Raw genomic sequence first — 26,943 nt, forward strand, 5'->3', positions numbered from 1 at the left:
ATTCTCAACAGAAACTCATGTCCAACAGAATTAGTCGTAAATTAAATCGTATTCAGTCCTAAGTAACACAATAAAGCAACCTGCTGTCCGGCAAACGCCTGGGAACCTTCTATTGCCCAAATGACGAATGGGACTGGCAAGTTCTTTCAACTTTCTTCAATTCTTGAAATTTATGAATATTTATTTAGAAGCACCAGCACCGTTCTTCTTTCTGCATTGAGAACCACAAACGACGGCGTCTTCCCTCCGTCACACATGGCTAATTTTTGTAGTTTTTTTCGCTTTCACAGCGAAGGATCAAGTGTGCCATTAATGCTAATCTACTTGTGGTACACTTGTTTCTTTCCACAGCACATGACTCTTTACTGTTCACCAAGTCGGTCGGTGCTGCCATCTGATGGTGATCTCATTTATAGTCACGTCTCCGCGTGGCTTTCTTACCTTACCTTCATGGGTTATAATGTGCGACGAACTGTACGTAAAAACATGAACCCATTGAAAAAATATTCACATGAGCGAAGCAGCAGCCACTACATAGTAGTGGTGTTGAATGCATTATTATTTAATTACTAGAGCCGTGGGAATGAGCTGTCTGATATGCCATCGTCTTGCGGTGAGCGACGTGAGACTCTCCCCCAACTACTGGATCGCCACAGCAGTTTGCGGGTCCATGTTTTGTCGTTTTGTTGTTAGAGCCAGCCACCACCGGAAAGGCTTCCTAGGAAATAAGTAGCAGTGAAGGGGTTTCAACGCTAAAAGATTAGCATGTTCGAGAATTACTTTTTCAGAGCACAAGCTAGTATTTAAGTTGCTTATCACAGAAGTTTTCTTTTATCATTGTTCACATTTTTGAAATACAACGATTAGAATGTTTTCCCAATCTCCGAAGATTGACGGATAATTGAAACACAATACTCTTTGGATTTACTCTAAGAAGACTTTCTTCTGCCATTTCCTTCTTCCCCAAGAGTCGAACAAAAAACGGGAAGAAGAAGATCTTCCTATAAAGGGAAGCCCTGCACGATGTGCCATCATTTCCCCCCTCATCCCATCAATCCTCGCTATACCAATCAACCCATCCACCGTTTCCGCATACGCAGAACGGAAATAACTACTTCTCAATCGTTGCGATAACTAGTTCTATCATTTGTACACATCCACAAGTACTAACCTGAACTGCACAATTGAGGAAACAATTGTTTTGTCCGGGCCCGTTCAGCAGTCCCTTGGATGGGCCGGTACCCGCCTGGATGGGACTGGAGATAATATTCCGTGACATCCCGCAGCCTCCTGTTAAACCACTGCTACTGTTGTTTCCGCCATTTGTACAGCTGAGAACTTCTGGTGCCAACACTACCGAAGTCGGAACAAAACTGCCCCCGGGTGGATGCGGATTTCCTAACCCGGCAACTGCCACCACGTTCAACGATCCGGGAACGACACGATGCGGTGGCTGATGGTTATTGTTAGAAACAGTTACACGCCCTCCTTCCTGAGAAGGGGATGTAGTACTAGGAAATGGACCGCTAGAAGTACTCGACATGTTTCTCGTTTTTGATTCAATTTGTTTCGGCCATTGCAGCCGACTGTCACTGGGCACGGATGATAATCTGCAAGAGACAGCATATGAAAACAGGTTTAGTAAAAGATCAACTAAAACTAGAAACAACAACAAAGCATGCTAACTGCATTAAATTAAAGTAGAATGGCCTTCATTATACACTATTGAGAAGAAAAGGAAAACAGTTTAATTAAAAAAAAAACATAATGAGTCAACTAATGAGATGACTATTGGTGCAATAGCCCTAAACAGACTTGAGAAGAAAATGTTACAGTTTAACAACACTCACATAATTCAATAACTATATGAATTTATTTCTAAACGTAAAAATAATTTATTTATTGCACCACATATAAATTATACATTCAGTATACATAAAAACATAAATAATCAATTCACAACAAACATTCAGAACATATGCATCAAATGAACATGGTGGGATAACGTCAAAATATGTAAAAATTCGAAATCTTCAAATACCTGTTTAAAAAAAGCAGCTAGTGAATAGGCGATTGTTAGTGATTTCCGTGAATATTTTGATATTTCCGTCTTTGGGCGTCGATAGCCAGTTGAACGCGCAGTTTTGTTTTGGTATTAATATAAACGACTGGAAATGACAGCATTAACCTACTGTTTTTCAAAACTTTCTATCAACAATTAGGTTAAGGACTGACATAATGACTCATAAATTGCTTCAATTTGCAAATAAAGATTAAAAGCTTACACACTATTTATCGAAAAATATCAAACAGTAATTAACAAATTCTTCAATCACGTAGACTCAATGTCGACGTAATCTTATACCGTTTTCGTTTATTGATCGGAGCAGCCCGAGAGCTGACCCAGAGTCGTCCAAACAACTTTTGAGATGTTTGTTTTAGCAACCTGGGGTAGCTCTAGATCGTACTCCAATCGCGTAGTTTTGCTCTGAAAATTTTCTCGGGTCGCATCACGACATCCATTTTTTCTTTTTTCTATGAGTTGTTGGTCGCGTAACACGTGTTCGTTTTACTCGGAGTCAGAGTCGCCCGCGAGGAGGTTCAAAAATGAAAACGGTATTAGGGACAGAAGGAAATGAAATTTAGAACGCAGTAATTGTAGTTTTTATTACTGTTTACACAAATTTTCAGTTTTTAAGTCAGCTGAATAACGGTTTATATTGAGACACTCGAAGCTGTTTTGAACTACACAGAAAGAAATTGTGAATTTTTCAGGTGACATAATTCTACAAACGATACAATTCATAACTACTCAACTAATCAAATGCTGCAATATTCCATTTGTGCAAAACTTTACAGACTGTGGGTGTAATTTGCACTCGGCTAACAAGTGCCGCTGTATTGATTTGTATGTAGCAAAGCATTCATTAAGCAGATATATGCTTCTGTGGCCCAGTCGTTTAACTGGAGTACTTTGTGATCTAATGTTTGTCGGTTCAAGTCGCGCTGTTGCTATCGATCTTTTGTTTTTTATTTCATTCGATTTCAAGCCATGTAATTTTCAAATCACACAATTTTACAGGTTCTTGAGTATAGATTTGTGTGAAATATCATGCTTCATTTATGTGCATCTTATAAGATGTAAAATCACAACAAAAAAATAACCGAACTGTGTAGTCTTTACATTTAATAACTCCCCATAAGAATCGCCAGAGGCAGGACTCGAATTCATAACCTGCCAAGTTATGCCGCTAACGATTTTCATAATTTCGCAATTTCAAACATCTATCTTACACACACAAAATTAGAATTTTGCATGAGACCTAATCACACTCACGATGCAATTCATAAAGACCTTATTAGTCTAATGACGGAAAATTTCATTTGTAATGGCTTAATGTTGGATTAGAATGAATTTTACTGGTTCCTACTGTAATTTGCATTTATCAGCCAAGCAGATGCGTGCTTTAATGGCTCAGTCGATTAATGGACGTAATTTCATGTCATGGAATTTTCCAACGACGGGGACTTGAACCGGGCTTCAATTAGATCACAATGTAGATCCGTTCATCGATTGAACCCCAGATGCATGTATATGGTTGACAGGTAAATGGTAATTTTAAACTAATTCCTAAAAGTCTCAACACTATAACCGCCAAGTCTCAAAATCTGTCGGAACGGTCCTTTCAAATGGCTTCGTTGATACTGAAGCGAGTTTTTGGAATGTTTAGATTAATGTAGTTCAATACTGACTAGGAAGGACTGCACAATAACCTATGCATCGGACCATTGTTGAGAAACTCAAAATGCGATAAACTACGTTTTTTTTTAATCGTTAATAACGACCCTAGTGGCGGTCAAAGTTTGAACATTTTCGATCTTGAAAAATCACCAAAGGGGGAGAATATTCAGAAGGACAAATCAAATAACTCAGGTTTAGGTTGAATTGCGTTGTTTTGATAAATCTATATATACGATAAAAGTTATACAATATACAATAGCTATAATCTGCTAATACTGTGCGATTCCAAAAAAAATCTAAGTTCTTAGAATTTCATGTCCAAAACTACCGAGAACTGCTCACTTTGCGCAACTCAACGTCGAATGTTGGTTTTACTAATGATGCATTTTGCTTAACATATTTTTTCGGCTAATTCTCTAATTCTGGGAAAAGTTTCAATACCATGTTTTAAATAAAAATAACGGATTATTTTCTAATATTTTCAGTACATTTCAAATTCTTGGTATTGTTCAGTTATTTTATGTGTATATTTTCAGATTTTCTGCAAATTATTCTTGGACACCAATTTATACATAAAAAATAAGTGTAAAAAATACCCTCACCCTTTGGCATGCTGAACACGTCACAGTTACATTACCACCACCATCTTTGGAATTGCTCAGCTACCATATTAATTACACCCGTTTTTGTGAGGAAGTGATCTCATTATTTTCTCAGCCACTGTACATACATAGTTAAGATGGTCGACTAGACGAATTCCTAACCACGAACCCGAGCCGTACCCGATTAAAACTAACAACCTTTGATTTTACCCAACCCGAGCACGAAAAAAACTTTCCTTATAACAAACCAAAATTCTTTACACGTACCCGACCCGAAACAATTTTTTTAAGCACTCGTTTTCTGTACCCAAAGCTCAACCATCTCTAATACATTAATATAAACTTTAATGTTATACCAATCTATAATTGTTCTCAATAAAGGTAATCGTTTGGTTCAAATAATATTTCCGAGTAGATTTCATAATTAATGACGAGTTACCTAAGATGATATTTAAGCTATAAGAGAATATGTTTTAATAAATTTAAAACGTTGTGACTATGTTAGAATTAAATTAGGATAAGAATATTATGTAAAAGTGATGCTACGGCGAAGAAAAACTTATGTAAACTGCCTTAAGAAATAAACGTATTTATGAAAAAAAAATTGTTCTCAATACTAATCTTTCGGATAAATAACTTAAACCAGGCAGATGTCTTTAATAAATTGAAAATTATTGAAAGATATTCTTCAGTTTGTAGATATTTTTTACTTACTTTTCTTTACTGTAAATACATTTGTGATACCCACATGAAATCGACACTATAATCCGAAATGCACCAAAAAACGCAAACGAAACAAATATTGCAGCTAAGCTAAATAAAACATAAATAACACAAAGGTCTACATCCGATAGCCAGTCCCGTTGAGTAAATTCCATAAGACATAGGACAATCCCGCGATTATGTTTTGGTAGAACAATGCGCGTAGCAAACCGAAAAATGAGCGGCACGAAATCAGTTTTACGATTGTGTGAAAAAGCCGGCACAGTTAAGTCGTAATTCATGAAAATAATCAACTTACGCGCTTTGACGTTCAGTTCAACGCACAAAGCGAACCGTTTATGACTGGACACATTTTGAAAAATTACGATTGACCCTTTCGACTCATTTTTACTAAACAGATAGTAAAAATCAACTCCTTATCAGAATGATTGTTTGGTAAATAATTCCAAACTAATGTTGAAGCATGTGTGGCAATTTAGAGGATATGTTTCTAACCATCAACTTAAGATTTAGCAGTCGAACAGTTACCTCGATACCTACGAGTGCAAAGAAGAAAAAAACAACGCCGACAAAAATCAAACTAAACAATGAATGAAACGACTGTTTCCGTTGTGTTCTCTGAGTGTCGGTTTACTTTCTTCTTTGCGAACTAATCACATTTATTTCGCGTTGTATTTTATTTGTCAAAAATTCGTTTCCGTTTATGTTTGCTGCTCAACAGTTTAATTATTTTCACGTTTTAATTCATAGAATGAACTCTGTGGTTTGTTTTGCTAATACATACACATAATTAGATTATTATTTCATCTGCTGTCGTTTCTATGTACGCCTGTTTCGGCAACGCAAGCAGCTATCACTGCGTTTTTGTTTGTAAGAGTGCCCCTCCTGGTGCTTCTCCCGTGTTTACGGGGTACAATCGTCGGGGTCTAACTATAACATGCGCATAAAAACCATACATTTTGAATGCTACTACATTGTTGGCCGGATTTACAATCCGAAACTACACATCTGTAATGACTTCGTTTGTTGATTATAACGTGTACTAATTAACGTATTACAATATCACATTTTATGAAACAACCGTCAGTCGGGATGAATGCATTGATTGATTTTGTATGTAATAATAATAATAATTCCTCGCAATCAGCCTGCAACGGTTCATCATCCCGGTTTTTTATCCTTCCATTTCGCTGGGTGGCTGTGGTTGTTGACTTGTGTTTGACAGTTCGTCTGGCCTCAGAGGTTGATGAGTTTCCCTTGATGCACTTAGCGGAGGGATCGGCTGCGTCAGAGTGTGCGGTGGGAGTATCGCCTGCTGCTGTTGTTGATGATGATGGTGATGATGGTGGTGGTGGTGGGTCAACGGCAGCGGCTGGCTTAATGACTATTCAAGCCGTGTAATGTAATGCCCACTGCCACCTCCGGGACCAGCCGATTCAATGTCGTTATTAGCAGCCGCCGAATTGGAAGTAATCGAACTTGTAATGATTGGGAGGTGCCGCGGCGGCGGTGGCAGACCAGCTGCCGCCGCCGCCGCTGCACTTGCCGGTGTCATTTGGGACAAATCAGTCATGCTTATCGATTGGCTGTACGCGGAAGCCGCAGCCGCTGCAGCAGCCGCCGAAGCGGCCGAATGAGTATTGAGATCCATCGGTTGAACGCTAGAAGGTGAACTGCAGGGTAAACGATGGTGAAACGAGTAAGGCATGCTCAGAGAATGCAAAGAATCAGATAACAAATATTGGTAGTTGTCCCGTGGGGGCTGCCCGGCCATCAATCCGACCGAGTTCGATATGGAGCTGTAACAGTCAGATGTGGGTTGTGATGCGGCCGCCGCCGCTGCGTATGGATTATCGTATTCCGAATTGTAAATTTTCGTTGCAGACGGTGAGCAAATCGTTGAGGCCATTCCTGGCTGGGAGCCATTACTACCGACTTGATTAATCAGGCGCTTCTGGGAGCGCAATTTCTCTTCTCGGCGCCACTTTGCACGTCGGTTTGAGAACCACACCTGAGCAATTCATCCATAGCAGCATTTTACAAAAAAAAACCAAACAAGACAAAAACAAACAAGTTAGTAGTAGACACGAATTAATCTACCTGCAAAATTCGATTAACAGTTGATAATATTATGGCAAACTGGTTGTTTGAAAAACTCGCTATAGCTGGAATGAAGAAAGAATAACTGAAATAGCCAAGAGCAACTGGTTAGCATAAGTTTAGATTTTTTTTTTTCTAGAAATTACCTTTCAAACGGTATTTAAAGTCATCCGATCCATCACCGTCAAAATAATTGTAAAAGGAAAGGTACGGACATTATTCAAATGAACAAACGCAAAAATCAAATAACAACATAAAAAGGAACCAACACAAATAGTGGATCTTTTGCCAGCGCGGTGCGTATGCACATTGGCGAATCTCCCCATAATATCAATCGTCCAGCAACCTTCACAAAAAAAGTTTCCTCGGTCGAACCATATGCAAACGAAAACATTAAACACCTACAAGCAGCATTGGAGACGAAAAAGAAGCAAACAAAAGGAGAAATGTTTAAATCATCTTGTCGAAGCTTTTAACGCGTTTTGGGTCACGTCCGGATCCGCGTTTCGCTTTGTTTTCGTTATTTTTTTTGACAGCTATAATTGTCTGCCTGCAAAGATTGTATGCAATGAAAAGAGAGAAGTAAGATTTCTAGAATTTACAGTTAGTTATATCTCGCGATCGCGTGGATATTTCTATTGTCCACCGTTGATTATGATAATCATCCGCTGGGAGCTCCGGCCATCGATGGATATAACCAAACAATTCCGATGTGCGACTTTAGTCTGTTCAGATAGACCAGAGGCAGCGTGAAAGAACGAGAGAAACAAATTTGGAAAATTAGACAAAATATTAAATAGTAATTGACAGGGTAACATTAAATTCGTTTAATTGGTCTTCCTACTGATTGTAACGTCATATGGTAAACATTTATATATTAGTTTTTCAAAAACAAAACGATAGTTATTTTATTGCATTTATGATCTTTTAATGACATTTCGAAATTTAAAACAACATCATTTTGAACCTCAATATAATTTTCATTAAGAAATTTTGCATAGTATATAATCATCTGAGTACACAGAAAACCATTAGCTTCTTGATTTATTGCCAAACATTATTTCCTTTAGCGGGTCAAAGCTTCGTATGATTGGCGCACACGGCAAAGCAGTCTTTGTAATGTTTCACATTGCTGTCAAGGCAAACCGCGATGAGGAAGTCTCCGATCGCGAATAGAATGCGGTTCACTTGTATGACCGAGAATGAGACGAAAGCAAACGATTGTACCTCAAGGACGATTGGCTGGATGGATAAACGTAGTAAAATATATATACTTATTCTCACTCAGCAAACCATTCATTACTAACTTTAAGTACTATGTTTAGTATGAAATGAAACTACTACTGAATAACGGGACAATCGTAAGTGTTATTTGATTTATTCAGATTTTCATCAACCGATTCCAAAAACAACGGTTACAGAAAATAAGTATTAGAATTAAAATTCATGTAGCGATTCGATTCTCGCATAATCGGATATATGTAATGATGCGGTTCGTTGCGTCAACAAGTTCACAATTCACAACAGATAGTGATTTGCATACTGTCAGCACACAGAAGTTGTTAAGAAAAACCTGTTTTTCCAATCGAATCTTCGTTCGAGAGAACGGCTTCAATTGCTTTCGAGATGATATTTTAGCGCATTTCTTAGTGGCTATCGTTATTTCAAGACATCATTACAAGAATAGCAGATTTGCATCACAAAACCGGTGTTTCCTACGTGTGTGATTATCAAAGGAGGGGCTGCAGAACGTTGGATTAGAATCTGTTAACAAATATGTACACATCATGCATCTCTTTTTATGCGATTTTAATACGGTTTATATATACAATATGCATCTCTTTTTATGCGATTTTAATACGGTTTATCAAGTTATGCAAATTTTTAAAGTTATGCAATTTTCATGATTTGTCGGAGAAATGCGAGTTTTTTTGTGCATTTTTAATATATTTGGCATCAAAAAGTTACCCGTTTTTTATGCGGTTCTTTATGCGGTATAGTATCAGGTGTACAACTTTGCTTCCGCCGTTTTCCGATAGGTGGCTGTACCGGCTGAGGCTGGTCAAAATACATAGACGATAATGCCTTTAAAGTGAGTGTGTACAGTGCCTAACGAATTGTCATCGCCGTTTCAGTGACAGTTGTTCTTGTTTTCGTATTATTCACACACATGTCTGTTTATGTGCCCAATTCTCGCCATTTGCGGGAAGTTTTACTTTTCTGTTACAATTCGAAAAAAATGCTACTGAAGCGCATCGAATGCTTTCAGAAACTTACGGTGATGCTGCTCTGAGTAAAAGAACGTGTCGGGAGTGGTTTCAACGTTTTAAAAATGGTGATTTCGATGTCGAAGACAAACATGGTGGTGGAAGAGAAAAAACCTTCAAAGATGAACAACAATTTACTACGAGCTCTTAAAACCGGGTGAAACCATCACAGGAGATCGCTACCGAACGCAACTGATGCGCCTTAGTCGCGCGCTAAAAGAAAAGCGGCCACAGTATCAAGAGCGACACAATAAAGTCCAACACGACAATGCTCGGCTTCACGTCGCAAAAGTGGTGGAAACGTTGAAATGGGAAGTTTTGCCCAACCCGCCGTATTCCCCAGATGTCGCCCCTTCTGACTTCCACCTATTCCGTTCGATGGCACACGGCCCGGCAGATCAACATTTTCAATCCTTCGATGAGTTGGAAAAATAGATTGCTTCGTGGATAGCGTCAAAAAAGGACTCCTTTTTTCGAGCCGGGATCCGAAAATTTCCGGAAAGATGGGAGAAAGTTGTCGCTAGCGACGGACAATATTTTGAATAATACATCTGTAAGCACTTTTTCGCAATAAAGCTTAAAATTTTGGAAAAAAAAAAAACGGCGGAAGCAAAGTTGTACACCTAATATATATTCAAATTACAACATATTTTAGGAAGAGGAAGAAAAATATTATGTTTCTAGTAACGTTGTTTTGGAAAATATCCACAAAGCATATGTATAATTTGAAAACGGACCTAAATAGGTACTTGTGAAGTCCATTCAAAATAATAATATTGATAAAGCTCTACTGAAAACCTCTCACAACCTAGGCCAAACAGTTCAAACAAACCGTCCATTCCGATGTTCAACTAGACATAGAAACTATATAGAGATTGAAAAAAAACATTCACGCAAAAAAGACCTTATTACTTGAGTACTATCATCCTATAATTTTCATTAAAGAAAATATAAGTCGTTAAAAAAGACAAAAGGTATTGATAAATTCTGTAAAATATATCGTCAAATTGGAAATCGGCACCTTGTATTTTAAAATGATATTGAAGATAGATTTTAGACAGATCCAGATTTTCGATTGCGAAACACGAATCTAGTTCAAAACGAATTTCACAGGACTATATTTAGAAGTGACGAACCTATAACTGCATGCATACGAGCTTTCGCTTCTGTTGAAGAGATTTGTGATTTTGGTGAACCATTTTGTCCCTTCGCAAAAAAAAATTGAACGAATCATATTTTAACATTTTTTAGGTGTTAACATGGTTTCACTTGACTTAAGACATAATGTAATTTTTAACTGTTGTAGTAGTTGTTCTTTGAAAGATAGTGATTTTTGCGCCCGTCAGAGAATGGCATGAACATCGAATTAGGGAGAACACATGCAGAATTCATGATTGAATATGGATATACTATAGACCCACCTACGTTAGACACAGTAGGAAATACGGCTATAGGAGAAGCGGTGTGACCCGCCTCCCTAAGTAATTCACTAAATAATCTTTATCCAATTCAATAAACAACACAGGTTATTCCACTATCGAAAACACATTGGACTCACTATATGTTTTCAATGGCAAGTAAATTAAATAAAACAAAACAAAACGAGCACGGCCACTGAAGTACGGATGTTATTCTTCTGAACAGAATTTTTCTGAAACTTAAATGTAAATGAAAGGTTTTATAGTATAATAGGATGCCATTGAATTTTATACGAATCCGAAATGCGGTACATATGCATATATAGATTTTTTATTACGGCAAGATGCCAAATTCAGCCAGAACAGAATTATTTTCAGCCACACTTACACATACACTTATTTATGAATGGTTCTGGTCGCGATGCAATTGTCGTTCTTCATGCCTCAGTAACAGATATCGTGCCATCCGAAATATATTTCGCGAGCTTTGGCAGCTTTATGTGTATCTCTGCCACCTTTTCTCTTTCAACTGTATAGCTTTTTGTAAAGTCTGTATTGATGCTGGTTTCATCATCCTGACGCTTTCAACATCTTCATGTATTCTGGCCGACCTAACCAGGAAAAAAATAGAGTAACTTTTTCCTGTAAATCGACAGTCGGACTCGATTTTAGCGAGATACCCGGTTAAAGACGACATTTCAGATGAAAAGGTTGGGGATCTGCTTAAAACAGTCCTCCGATTTTTCGGTTTCCCCTGTCGCTAAACGTTGAAGAAACCCCCTTTCAGAAGTTTCTTGAACTGAGAGTGGTACGGATTTTCGCACGAAAAACATTTTGAACATCTAAGGTTTTTTGGTTTGTACAAAAAGAACATATTTAATTTATATTTCGTCACAGCCCTCGGCTCATCAGTGCTTAAAGCAGTTCAAATTGAACTGTCGTATCCGCATAGCAAGTTTGTTAGAGTTTAGCTTCGATGTCATTATCACAAGTGAAATTTAAATTTAAATATTGATTGTTGTAATATCATGTCATTACTTCAAAAATACGGCGTGCTTTGATTTACGTCATGTGCAATTACTAACTATTTTTAAGAGTGCATCTGTTCAGTCCGGGTTGGCGGTTCAATGCATAGGACGCTGTCTTACAATCCAGTTGTCATATCTTCGAACCCAGACCTGGAAAGGTTCATAGTGTCAGTAGAATCGTAATACTAGCTATGCAATGATTCTGTACGCTAATAATCGGCTGCGAAGTATGTTGAAACAGTAAGGCCAAATTCCACAAAACGAATGTAATACCAACAATCCCTCCCTCCCTCATCCCTTCAATCGTCATCTCTTGTAATATTTATCAAATCTTTCCTTAATTTCGAAATAGTCAGTTTTTGTTCACTTTATACTTAGTGCATATTAATGCGTTTTAATTTCATTATGAACATTATTTAGTGGTAAAGGGTTTAATTAAAAAATATTTGCATAACATAAGTTTTAAAAATCGTGTGAGCCCGATTAAAACAACAACTAATACCTCAATTCATGATACGAAAAAAAAATTGGAATGTTGCAACATGATTGACATAATGCATGAAATGACATGAAGGTGTTCTTTAATAGGTGACCGAAATCAAGTTCCAGTAGGGAAAGATGCACAACAATATAACACGAAGCGGCTCGACTTTGATTGTCTGGATATTCTGCAAGCTGGATGGATAACGACATTAGAACATTTGTGTTGTTTTCCGGTAGCATCTATCCTGCTTAGACTGATGGTGATAATCAATCTGGGATAAAAATTTAGATTAATGTGCGACTTTTGCCATGACCCATGCAGAGATAGTATGTTCTAACAACTAGACAACTAACTATTCATAATCGATGTAAAATATCTAATTTGAACAATTAATGTTATTCAAGAGAAAACTAGCTGCTCCGGCATAAATTTATCTAACCGAACTAAGCCTACAATAGCAGCAGCAACGGCCCACGGGTAAATCTCTGTAGGCCATCCAAGACTAGTAACGACCTAAACAAGCGCCCAAGAAACGGCTCGAAAGGCGAAAGAAAACGATGCCAATTCCGCCCACCGCAATATTCGACTACCGCAAACAGTAGCTTCAATTAAGTTGTAAGCAGTTGTTTTTGGATCGCAGCCTCCGAGGAGGGTGTCAATCTGCTATTGCATGCTCTGAATGGTTTTGATTGAGCAATTGAATTGATGGACGCCCTTAAGTTGCATAACGGATCAATGCAGACTTTTCATTGGATTGAATTTCATGTAATGAAGAACTCAATGGTCAATTGCATTGCACAGAAAATTCATACAATTAAACTATTCTTTTTCTATGATAAGGGAGCTGCTCATTGCTCAACTTTTTCGTTGTTACAACTACCATCTCAGATGTCGCCAAAATAAGGTTAATTATCATGTGCCCTGAAATGGTCCAACGAGAGCGTGGCCCTCATAACTTTATCGTTTTTCGGTGTTGTTGTATTCACACAGTATTGCATCAGTAGCTTGCAACAGCCCGCGGCTCCACCTATTAGTTCGTCTTCAATGATGCATCTATCGGTGGATTACAACACGGCTTCTGAACACAACGTGATGTGCAGCAGATCTTCGCGATTTCATATATAGAGGAAGATGCCATCAGCAGAGGTTTCGATAAAAGAAATCTCATACTGCAATTTAATGGAATAGATTCATTTTATTTTAATTCGGCCGCATCGCCAGTCGAAGAGCCACACGCCGGAAAAGCCACGGTGAACTAATTCGGAAATGTAATGGGATCTCATTTGCAAGTACCTGATGGCAATACTCGACGACAACTTCTCTGACTTACAGCTGCTGGCTCATGGAAGAGATATAATAACAAGATAATTATCTTGTACCGGTTGTTTCGGTACCTGCCAGCTATGGAAGTGTTTAAGTGACTAGCGGAAAGAAAGAAAAACGTAGCTCCTCGAGTCTACAAATTAACACTGCCAATTTTGCCTCGATGAGCGTTTGTACAGTATTGGACGAAACATGTGTAGCTCAAATCGAGCTTTCATAAAAAGTATAAACCCATTAGTAAACTTCACTGTTTGAAAATCTAAATCGAGCAAATAACTGCAGTTAACGGTTCAGACTCTGGATATATGCTACATGATTATAGCAGCAATAAACTGTCAACAGAAAGTTCACCAGAAGTGTATTGTTGCTGGTCAAAACAAGAGTAACTTCACACTTCATGAATTTATTTCTCTAGAAGTGTTGAAAAAGATGTTGTTTGTTAACAATACTGTTCTTAGTTGTTATATTGTATCATCCCGAGATAAAAATTACATGATGAAAATTGAACAAGATAGAAAACCATGTTTTCTTTGCACTTCTGTTATGAAATACCCTATGGCGTCAGACAGCATTGGATAGGAGCTACGAAAAGAAAGATTACAATTATGATGATTACAAGAGCGGAAAAACCAGTTTTCATCGACCTAAAGTGAAATGATTCCTTTCTCTTAATCTTATAGGACAAATCAATACAAATTCATTTTCAGATTTTCCAACACTATTTCCAGCATCGGAATCAGGCGCGTACACAAGGGGGGGGGGGGGGGGGGTTAGGGGTTCAAACCCCCCCCCCCCCCCCCCCCCCCGAAACAAAAAATTATAACCCATGGGAAACATTGTGATATAAATTGTACATGTGTTGATTTATCACCATGTTGCAAACCCCGCCCCCCCCCCCCCCCCCCCCAGAAAATTTTCTCTGGCTACGCGCCTGATCGGAATTATCAAATAAATTTGAATTTCCAGTAACTAACAAGCACAATATGTTGGATCATTTTAAACAACGTTTTCCGTGTTTTGAAGCAAATTCTAAATAAAAACTTGATATTTTTAACACATCTCATGCTGTAATTCCGAAACCGGAAATCGAACCTGAATAAAATCTTGTTGCCATTTATGAAGCCATAAGACCTTTAGCTTGACCTAATCCCAAAGAAAGCGAAGTGAGTTCCTTTTTCGAGATTTTTTTAACTATCATTTCTGGTATTTCCGAAAGCAGAAACCGGTTTAGTTAAAACCGATTTGTTTAGCTAGTAAACGAAAAGAACAGTTGAAAGAGTTTTAGCACAGTTTCGTAGACTTTGTACGGTCTTTGTATCGTCACATTCAATGCCGTTTAATTTTTATACTCTCTGACTTATATTTCCGGAACCGAAAGTCGGATCTGAATAAAGTTTCACAGCAAGGTATGTGACCATAAGACCCTAAAATATTGTTCAAGTTTGGAAACAATCTGTTTAGCAGTGTGCACCAAAAAGCTAATCGGTGCATTTAACCGGACGTTTCGACTTACTAAGCTAAAAGATAGAATAATAAAATACCATAGAACAAATGTTATTTATGAAATACCGTGCGGGGTATGCAAATAAAAGTCATAAATTGAGCAAACAAGTCAATTTGCAAAAAACGCATGGAGCATAAGAATTATGTCAAATCCAAAAGTATAGGCTTTACTGGTTTAGTTCAACACAGTATAAATGAGGGTGATTTGATAAACAATCTGACACCTGTTTCGTATTGTTGATCGTATGGTCCATGCCAGAGCTAATAAAAGTCATTTTCATTGACTCAAAATAGACGAAAATGACGAGAAATTACCGTCACTCTCAGTCCATGTCCAGTCAATGACATAAGCGGGAGAGTAGTTTCAAAATTGTGTTTTTTCTTTCATTTACCCTTTCAGTCATTTGCAGTTTTCAGCGAAAATCCCATAGTATGCAATGTCGATATTCAACCGAAGCTGTGACAATCGAAAATGACAGAAAAGGGTTTCACAATAACTTTTACCTGTTGGTGCTCGAATTTGTAGTAGTTTTGGTTTCCAAAGAGGTTCTGAGATGTAATTACTTCGATTTGTCATATTTTAGTCACTATTTATAGCTAAGTGTCACAGATTTTCAATACATCGATGAAAGAATGAGAATCCTGAAGACGTTAGTTTGGTTTCGTCTTGTCAGAGGAAAGAGTGCTGTTGGCAATTATTCTCTCTCATTTTTTCAATGAGAAACGAAAATGCTTCGTCGCTCTTCGTTTTTTCTGGTGTCGGTCATTTACGAATGAGACAGTAAAATATTGAAAATGAGGCTGTTGGATTGGATTCTTTCATTGAGAATGCGTGACAATTTTAAGATCTGGTCCATGCAATCAATACTGCATGAAAATTTACGCGGTACTTCAAAAAATGTCTACAAATATCATGGTACATGAGTCCGAGGATAAACAACAATCGACTGTATGAGTGTTTCAAGACGAGCCAATTCCAGGAAAACTTATTTCTTCAAACCATTCGCCACCGCTTCATCAGAATAACCTAGAATCATCAGCTCTGAGAGGTGCATATCCATTTGTTAGCCAAAAGTTTTCGTAAAAATGAGGTAAACGAACCGTTGAAAAATAATCATTCCCTATCACGAAAATACGAGCTCTCACACATCAACACGTCAATCGAATAACTTTTTGAGTATTCAGATAAGAATATTAACTTTCAAAATTTTGGCTGAATTATTATTCCATTTCTGTTCTCGAAGGTTTTTTGTTTGGTTCTTGAACACAAGATGATTAAAACAAATTACTCTCAAAAGTTTTTAGCTATCGTACTCCAAACTTTAAGCTAATTTGTGCACTCGAAAACATCTAAATGGAATTGACAAAATAATTCTCATTTATCATACATTTTATATTCAGTCAGGGCCGTACCCAGGATTTCATTTCGGGAGGGGCCCAAAGATTAGAAAAAAATGTTAATGAAGATTGCTTATGTACCTAATTCTCGGTGTGTCTTTTACGGCTGTTTTTAACATACACTTTAAACTTTTCCACTGGAGCTGATGTTGGGCCGTATGAATAAAATGTAGTAAAGTCTGTTGTTTGTAGTATTTTCTCAAAAACAAAGTCCGCAGAGTATAACGCGGTTTGGTATGAATAAAAAACAAGTTCGAACATGTAGTTAATGCTACTTCCGAATTTAAGCATTTACTGCATACCGTATCGACACAGAGCCGGAAAAGCTGACATAAGCATGCACAAAGCAAGAAACGTACTTACATCTGTAAAACTGCCACTTTTTTAATTTCTGTACTTCACTTTATCAGCAAACACACGAGCAACCTCTAGAGCTGCCTACCGAAAACTTGTAATAAATACTACAGTTTGTAGCATGTTTTGACAGGAACGTGATCCACACGTAGCATTTACTACCGAAATTCAAGCATGCTACGTTTTATTCATATGGCCCATTGTATTACATTTTATTACGTTTACTGTCTTGTTATTTCTATAACACATTCTAAATAATTAAATGTTTTTGGTTTCGGGAAGGGCCAGGGCCCCTTGGGCCCCCCCTCTGGGTACGTGACTGTATTCAGTCGTTCATATACAAAACCGGTAGGTTTTTTCATTTTTCTGCATACAATTCTCAAATTAATTTCTGTCGAACTCTGATCGTTTGAAACCAGATCTCCTAATAATCGTCTACCAAAAATGCGGCACCCAATTAGTCGTTCGATGAGAACTATGCTTGGCCTGTTTGCGATTTGGATGAACTCCAACAGAGACTGAAATAGATAACAACACTTCACTGATCAAAATTCCGTTCCAAATTCTCAACGCAATTCTATGGTTAGATCTATCCAAATCCATTTTAACTCTATCGCATGTAAATTTCAACTCATCGAAGAAAGGCATTTGCTACAACGACCTTTACCTCATACCGCTAACCGCACCTTTCAAGAGTGCGAGTCCCCTAAAAGCGACATTCAACGCACCTGTTACTATTCAACAGGTCAACCAAACACTAAACAGTTTGCTTTGTTAGGTGGGACCCCCGCCAAGATTTCTATTCACTCTTTATGAACCTTCATCGCCATCCAATCCTCAGGCAATCTGGATAACGAATCCGTCGCCGCGAAAGTTCCGCACACTTTTCAATAAAAAAAAGAAATATTTCGATGGCCTGAATTCCACTCCTTTATTTCCAAAATAATGGCATCGGTGACTGAGTCCGGTTGAGGTCCAAGTTTGGACACAGATTTCTTCGAGCTTCGTTCACTTCGCGTTGCTTTCTGCTATTGCCGCGAGTTTCGCCGAAAGGTTCGGCATCGAAACTTGAAAATCAACTTGTTTCGCTCTCTTTCTACCGCACCGTGGTTTCACCTTACCACCTTGGGCTACAGTCAAGTTGTACACGTCTAGCGTAAGGCCATCACGCTAAGGAGTCAAGTGCTAGGAAGCACGAGGAAATTGAATTCCAATCACAATCAGCTATTTTTTGTTTTACTGCTTCAAAGTGCATTGATGTTGGAACGTGTCGTTAGACCTCGCAGTGATCTCTCTCACTCTATCTCGCTTTTCGTCTCTATCTTGTTAGGGATATCTCGAAGTACGCCGTCGAATTAGTCGTTCGCATGTTCACGCATTCAACGAACGATGCTCGCGCGTTCGCGTAGTACCCAGACAAATTTACAAATTCAAATCGGCTAAATTCCTCGAATGCCGATATACAACTGGGGTGAATGAAACCACGGCCAGTAGAAATAATTCAACTTGTTGATATTTGATCCCCGTGACTATCGGGCGAGGGATGATTTTTATTTACATGAATGAAAAGCGAATATTTTTTTTTGCTCTCAAAGTTTATTTAGCATATTGACAAATTCCACGAAATTTAGTTTTGATGTCACGTTCGAGTTTTTTTTCCCTAAAATTACTATTTATTCAACAAGTTATGTTTGCAGTTCACAAAAATAGGAGAAAATTTTTGGATATTAGCTGACCCCATACAAATACCAAAGTAGAAAGTCCTTCAGGACAACGTGCATTCAAATCTCGACACAATGAATTTAAGGAAATCATACCATATCATAAAAATATCAACATACTGGTGAATGCCAAATCTGGTAGCGTTTTTAGGGGGGCGGCAAACCACCCCTTGGGACCTTTTGCCGTTTTTTTTTTTGCTTGCCAAATCGATCCCTGCTGAGATGGAGTTGAGCGTGTTTTTTTTCCTAACTAAACAAACAATGAGGGCGGCAAATCTTATTTTGCCCTGGGCGCAAATTTTCTTAGGTACGCCACTGGATGTGGTGTGTCTATTTTGCAATATAAGTTTCCAAAATTTTTGACAAATCCCCTCATTCTTTCCATGTGTGACTAAATGTTTAACAGGAAATGAGCCCAGATATGTTCTCTACAATATTTACAATGTAATACAGCGTTCGGTTGGGCATAATCGAATAACAGCGTAGAAAACAGAGATTGTCATTCGAAGCTAATCGTAGTTAGAGTGTCAAGCCCTAAATAAGATTGTTCAATATTACGTTCACAGTACGGAGCTAAAATATGTTATAATTATGTCATCAAGTCAATCGTAAAATATGGTTTAACGCCACAATGTGTATTATTCTAGTGAAATATATATGTAATATTGGGGAAATAATGAAACCAATCACTTTATCTTCACATGAAGTCACGATCAAGGATGCCAGGTCATTTTTTCAAAAATCTGTGATCAAGCCAAAAACCTGTCTGTGAAAATCTGTGCCCGTTTTCCGTACCATAATAGCAGATCAAAATCAATTTGGTGAGCAAAAAAAAAATCTCACTACCAACGCTCTCTGTACCATTTTCCTCAACCGCTTTGTACTTTTTGGTCCTAAAATGTGCTCGATTTCAAAAATCTGTGATTTTTTTTCAGAATCTGTGAAAATCTGTGATCATTTTCAGAAATCTGTGAAAATCTGTGTCATTTTTAAAATCTGTGCAGAAAATTGAAAATCTTTGATACACAGATTAATCTGTGAACTTGGCATCCCTGGTCACGATGATTGTTCATAATTTTATGATCAAGAGGATTTAAATCATGAACAATAAGTCTTCTTCCTTGAAAATAATCATGATCAGAAATAGTGTTGGGAAAATCAGAAAAATTAACAGAAAAAGTTCATTTCATTATGACTCGTGAAAAAATCAGTTCAAAAGATTTTCTAGAAAAACTCAGTGACTGAAAAAATTACTTCCTAGAATTTTCATTCACGAAACAAGCATACACAAAATTTTGAACCTCGAAGATTACAATTCATTTTCTGTGTCAGCGAAATTTGATGACGAATTTTTACCCCAAAAAAATTTAATTAAAGAGATAATCGAAAGAAAGAAAGAAACGAAATGATTCGTGTTAGATTTAATTATTATGTTTTCATCAATAAACAATCTTTACTGAATAGATTCGCAAATGAATCGCAGCTGAGTATTAAACCTAAACTGCGATATTTGCTATGCACGTAGGGTGGTCAATATATACAACTGTTTAGATTATACCCAATAAAACGAAATTTACCATGAATTTGATTTATAGAAGTAACAGGAGCGCAGTATTATGCATGTCTCGAAAACCTAACCCTAACCTAACTACAGTCTTACTTTACTTCTGAAGAAATTATTACTCCTAAATATAAGAGTTATGGGCCAAAGTCTCAATATTGGGAGAAGAACATATTTACTGCACAGTTCGAAAAAATCTAGTAATTTTACATCTTATAACATGCACATAAATGGAGCGTCGTATTTCACTCAAATTTATATTCAAGAACATGTAAAATTGTGTGATTTGAAAATCACATGGCTTGAAATCGAATGAAATAAAAAACAAAAGATCGATAGCAACAGCGCGCGACTTGAACCAAGAAACATTTGCTCGCAAAGCACAGCAGTAATCGACTGTGCCATAGAAGCACATATTGGCTCGATTGATTATTGATGCATATAAATCCACATAGCGACTAATGGTAGCCGAATGCAAATTACACTCGGTGCCTGTAAAGTTATTTGAGAATGGAATATTTAGTCTTTCGACAAGTTAAATTGTTAAGAATTGTGTCGGTTGTAGAATTACATCACCAGCACTCAGGAAAAAATTATGAATTATTTTTTCCTGAGTGCTGTGTCTACTTCCCACCCGAAAATGCGAACAAATTCTCTTTTGAATTATTCTTTCAATCTTTAGACACAATTATTTCGAATATGGAACCTGAAGTAAAGCTTCATATTCGACTTCAATCAACGTAATGCGGACTTCATTTCTGACATTGAAAATGAATCAATCTTACTTCCAAACGTAGGAGAAAACGAAACATTGCACTACTTTTTCGACAAAATTTCTAATGTTGGCCTACATCAAGTAAACTCCGTAAAAAATCAACAAAACGCACATTTAGACCTTTTTTTCATAAATTGCACAGAAGACTTTTGTGTGAATGCATCAAACCTGCCGTTATGGAAAAATGAAGCATTTCACATCGCAATTGAGTATTCATTATTTACACACAATGCATCCCTTCCCTACGACTTGGAATATGAGGAAGTGCCGGAATACAATAAAATTGACTTTGAAGAAGTCAAGTGTAGACTAAGTATAATAAATTGGCGGAACATACTGAGTACAGAAGGAAATGTCGAAGTAAACAAATTCTATCACATTATAAACAAAATATTAGCCGAATTATGTCTATGAAAAGAAGAAGAAAAAATCATAACGACAAATTACCTGTATGGTTCAATTCACAACTAAAACATTTGAAAAATAGGAAACAAAAAGCACACAAAACTTACAAACAAGAAAAAAGTGATGCTCATCTTCAAAATTACTTAAATCTATGCAATCAACTCAAAATAGCCATTAACACAGCACACGAAGAATACAACCGCAAAATTGAAAACGAAATAAAGACTTGTCCTAAGAACTTTTTTAACTACACAAAAACTAAACTAAAAAGCAACAATTTTCCTTCTCAAATTACTCGACGAACATGTAGGGAAAAATAGTACAGAAATCTGCAATCAATTTGCGATTTTTTTCAAGAAGTATATACATCTTATTCAGAAACTGACCGTGACCGTGAATACTTCTCTTTCATACCTGCATTTTCCAACTCCATCTCTGTAAATTATCTATCAGAACATGACATTTCGACAGCACTAAAAAACTTAGACGCCTCAAAAGGGCCTGGACCTGACAGTATACCACCAATATTTTTAAAAAATCTTGCTGAAGAACTTACACTACCACTACAACTACTTTTTAACTTATCACTTAATAAATGTACTTTTCCCAAAGCATGGAAATCTTCCTTTCTTGTACCCATATTTAAATCTGGTGCAAAATCTAACATTCGGAACTACCGTGGAATAGCCATTATCTCATGCATTCCAAAATTATTTGAAAAAATTGTAAACGAAAAACTTTTTCATCAACTTAAAAAAATAATAACAAACAAACAACATGGCTTTTTTAAAGGCCGCTCAACTACAACAAATCTCTTAGAATTTATAACATTCACTCTGAATGCAATGGACGCCGGCAACTACGTAGAAACTCTTTAGACTTTGACCGTATTGATATACCATTACTTCTACTCAAACTACAAAAATATGACATAAAACATACTCTTCTGGAATGTCTCAAATCATATTTAACGAATCGTGTACAGGTAGTCCGCTTCCAAAATATTATGTCTGAACCAATTAATGTAACTTCTGGCGTACCTCAGGGTTCTCACTTAGGGCCTTTCCTTTTCATTTTACATATAAACGACATTTCCTTCATACTCTAAAATCTGAAAGTGCTTATATATGCAGACGACATGAAACTCTTCATGGAAATAAAAAATATCAACGACGCTGTAGTATTTCAGAACGAAATCAATCTATTCCACATTTGGTGCTGCAAAAGTCTACTCAAACTCAATGTCATAACTTGCTTCAGTCATAACTTTCAGGACGCATACACAATAAAATTATTATACACTACATATGTTAGACCTATTTTGGAATATTGCAGCCTAGTATGGAATCCATACAATATTTTTCACGAAGAACGCATTGAATCTATTCAAAAACAATTTCTTTTATATGCACTTCGTACATTAAACTGGACAGCATTTCCTCTACCATCATATGAAGCACGCTGCATGCTCATAATATTCAAACACTTAAAGAACACCGCGACCTTGCAATGCTGTATTTTATCAGCGATATTATTTTTCAACGCATTCAATCACCTTCTTTATTATCGCAACTAAATTTTTATACACCTAGCCGTCAATTACGAACCAGGGAATTATTTTTAGAAAGAAACACTAGAACAAATTATGCAAAATATAGCCCAATCAATCGAATAATGCGCCACTACAATCAATATTGCGAACATCTTGACCTTGATATGTCCAAAAATGAAATTACGGCTTAGTCGTAAACATTGTAAACCATTTATATGTAGTCTACATTTGCTTGACGAAATAAATAAATAAAGTTGCTATCCACAAATTGCTAGAAATACGGCAAAAAAATGTTTGGAAACTGACGATAAAATAACTATATGGGTATTTAATGTACAAAAACCGAAATGGAATTAAGGGTATTTTGTTTCAAGAAAAATGCGGATATTTGACATCACTGGGAGTACGATGCGGTGTCTAAGTGCTGTTTTAAAAAAGTATATTTTCAATGTGTTGTTTGATAAGTATAGTTAAAAATTTGGTCGAAACAGTTAGTGAGAGTGTTATTTATTGACTAATGTTGATTCGCAAAACTAAAAATGCTCAAGCGGCGGAAACTGAGAATTTACAGCCCCAAAATTCAACGATATTATTCGATCGAAGCGCCGTCTGCATATCATTGTCGGTATTATCAGATTTCTATGGAATGTGTGAAAATCTATAGGTCAATTGTGTTATTCAAGCTGAAAATCTAAAATTGGTCTGCAGCAAACCCATTCGCGAGTGTTTATTTTATTTTATTTTTTCAGTAGTCGTGTTTCATCTCGCGTTGTTAACAGTGATGCGAATAGGAGAAAAAGGATACTGGTAAGATCGTTCTCTAAAGACTTTTATATTTTTCTTACTTATAATGCCTCATTATGTTTCTCCTGAGTATCGAAAATCAGCTTTTGTTGAGATCATACTTTTTACCAAAACATAGCCGGATCTCTTTTCCTCTCTACTAACACACCATTTTATCCCGTGATGCTCGTGGAGATACAGTGGTACCCGCGGTCTCTATAAACAACGAGTATCGGACTAACATTCCTTCCTTTCCCTCAGTAGCACAGCCTTTGGTCGTAACCGGCGTCGTTACTGATCATTTAATTAAAAGTTAGGAGTGAGTCTGTATGTACAGTTAAAATGATTTGCTTCTCCCAAGCTTCATTTTCTTGGTTCATTGTATATTTTCACTCATTCAATCAATCTCGAAGTGCAACCACTTCTACTTCAGCTCAAAAAATACAGAGATTTGACAGTATTACGTGAAGTGACTCTCATCAGAACAGGCTATCTTCAAAAGCTAGCCTAGAAAAATTCATAGCGAAACATTTTTAACAACCATAGTTTATTAAATTTCAAAACAACAAAATCACTCATTCCTGTTCCAATGTGTGATAAGATCTTATAGTACAATAGATCCCTTCGAAAAACATAAAAAATAATGTTCATTGCTCGCGTTTCAAACATCGAATTTACTCGTATTATATAAAACCTTGTAGATTTGATTTCCATCTAAGACATCGTATCGATTATGATGTAAAAAAATGTTATTGGGACGAACAATGTAACATTCGCAAGGGTCGATTGTCCGATATGCCTGTTTCACAAGTTTTGCTTAGAACATTGTTTTAGCTTTGTTACATAAATACGTTCATTTCATAGGCAATATACATAAGTTTTTTTTTGACGTGGGAACCACAACACATAGGGGCTGTCCATAAAAGACGTCACGCTTTTTTTGACGATTTTCGACTCCCCATCCCCCCTTTGTCACAATTTGCACAGAAGCAAAGACCCCCCAACCCCTCTATGTCACATGTCACGAATTCAAAATAATTAAAATTCATCTCAATACCAATATGTATGACAAACCATACAAATATGAGAGAAAAATCAATTTATTACATGCTGTCATTAGATTAAAACCTGTTTTCATCCACCTAGTGGTGTAATGATGCCTTTCTCATATCAATCATACTATCATATATAATACTGTGGTATTCTTCAAAATCATTTTCTTCGATTCTTAAAGGAATAACCGAAATCGGTTTGTTTGACTGTCTACTGATAAAAACTATCAATTGGAAAACATTTGATGTCGATTTAGAAAAAATTTTAAGGTTTTCCCCATTTTCAGTGATGGTATACATTTTTTAACCCACTTTACCCCATATTTACGGATCCGGAAGTCGGATCCGCATGAAATTCAGGAATTACGTATGGGACCACAGGACCTTTCATTTGAACCTAAGTTTGTGAAAATCGGTCGCGCCATTCTTGAGAAAAGTGAGAACACATATTTTCTGTTCTTTGCACATTTTACCCCATAACTCCCGAACCGGAAATCGGATCCAAATAATATTCAGGAATTTTTTATGGGACCTCAAGACCTTTCATTTGAATCTAAGTTTGTAAAAATCGGTTCAGCCATCTCTGAGAAAAGTTAGTGCACTTATTTTCACAATTTTTTGCACATTTTACCCCATAATTCCGGAACCGGAAGTCGGATCCAAATCATATTCAGGAATTTTGTATGGGACCACAAGACCTTTCATTTGAATCTAAGTTTGTGAAAATCGGTTCAGCCATCTCCGAGAAACGTTAGTGCAAAAAACGTTACATACACACATACGCACACACACACACACACACACACACACACACACACACACACACACACACACACACACACACACACACACACACACACACACACACACACACACACACACACACACACACACACACACACACACACACACACACACACACACACACACACACACACACACACACACACAGACATTTTGCGTACTCGACGAACTGAGTCGAATGGTATATGACACTCGGCCCTCCGGGCCTCGGTTCAAAAGTCGGTTTTCACAGTGATTGCATAACCTTTCTATATGAGAAAGGCAAAAATATCCCTAAAACTACAAAATCATCGGAATTATTTTATTAATATCAATTATATAAATTAACAAAAGTATTTGGTTGGAATTGATGAAACATTTAAATCATCTGTTTTATTCCTCCAAGGGGTACACAGATATATTACTGTTTTAGGTAAAGAATAATATTTCCTTAGTGTAGCATACAGGGCTGAGAAAATAAAGACCAAAACCTCATCAAAACGAGATCACTACCGGAGAATCTTTTCATGATCAGTTGATCAGTGAATTTTAAATCACATCGATCAATATCGGTACTGATTTTCCGTCACACAATGGGTAGTGATTTTAAGCTAAAATGATTCTTGACTTATGTAAGTTCAATCATTGGATGATTCGATAAGCTTTGATGTTGGTGGAGGAAAATCACATATGATCAAGATAAGACATGACATGATCTACGTCTGAAATCGTTGATCTCCCGCCCTTTTTCAAATGGAGTACAATTTAATAAACTGCATCAGAATCAGATAAGAGAAATTCTTATGATATACTATTATGAATGCTAGAAAATCAAATTACTGAAAAAATTGTCAGTGCATAACTTAAGTTAAACCGTTTGAAGGCATCTTTTTCTTTTTTACTTATATTAGGCAGAATTTATTAATTTCGCTAATTTACTCGCTCCTCCGTGCACTTTTGCTGATCACAACAGAAATGATTTCATGCATCACTCATTTCCGAATTTACAAGAAGAAGCTTCTACATCAACAAATACACGTTTTCCTATAGAATGTAAACGTTTATTGTGGAGATTTTTTCAGGAAATAGGGCAAAGCAGTAATATAATTAGGTATTTCAAAAATGCGCTCATTGAAAATATTGGACGTCACATTCCAAAAACCTCTACCCCTCCCCCCTGTCACAAAAGGTCACGTTTTATAAAACACCCCCCTACCCCTTGCGGCGTGACGTCTTTTATGGACAGCCCCATAGTACTTTAAACCTAATACATTTCGAATATCATATTTATTTTAGCATTGTTTGGCAAAAAGTAAATAAAACGCTTTTAGTATTACACTCCTTCTGTGTAATTTAACATATCAATCAG

General features: G+C 36.9%; 1 protein-coding gene across 1 annotated transcript in view; it reads right to left on the minus strand.

Moving 5' to 3' along the window:
- The window catches only part of LOC131425250 (uncharacterized), a 166,111-nt gene that overhangs the window by 106,204 nt on the left and 32,964 nt on the right, over window positions 1–26,943 (minus strand). Inside the window, exon 2 of the mRNA XM_058586984.1 lies at window positions 1,172–1,610. Coding sequence (XP_058442967.1) covers window positions 1,172–1,543 — 372 coding nt within the window. The 5' untranslated portion in view covers window positions 1,544–1,610. The remainder of the gene's footprint in view (window positions 1–1,171; window positions 1,611–26,943) is intronic.

This window comes from Malaya genurostris, chromosome 1 (genome assembly GCF_030247185.1).
Source record: "Malaya genurostris strain Urasoe2022 chromosome 1, Malgen_1.1, whole genome shotgun sequence".
NCBI lineage: Eukaryota > Metazoa > Arthropoda > Insecta > Diptera > Culicidae > Malaya > Malaya genurostris.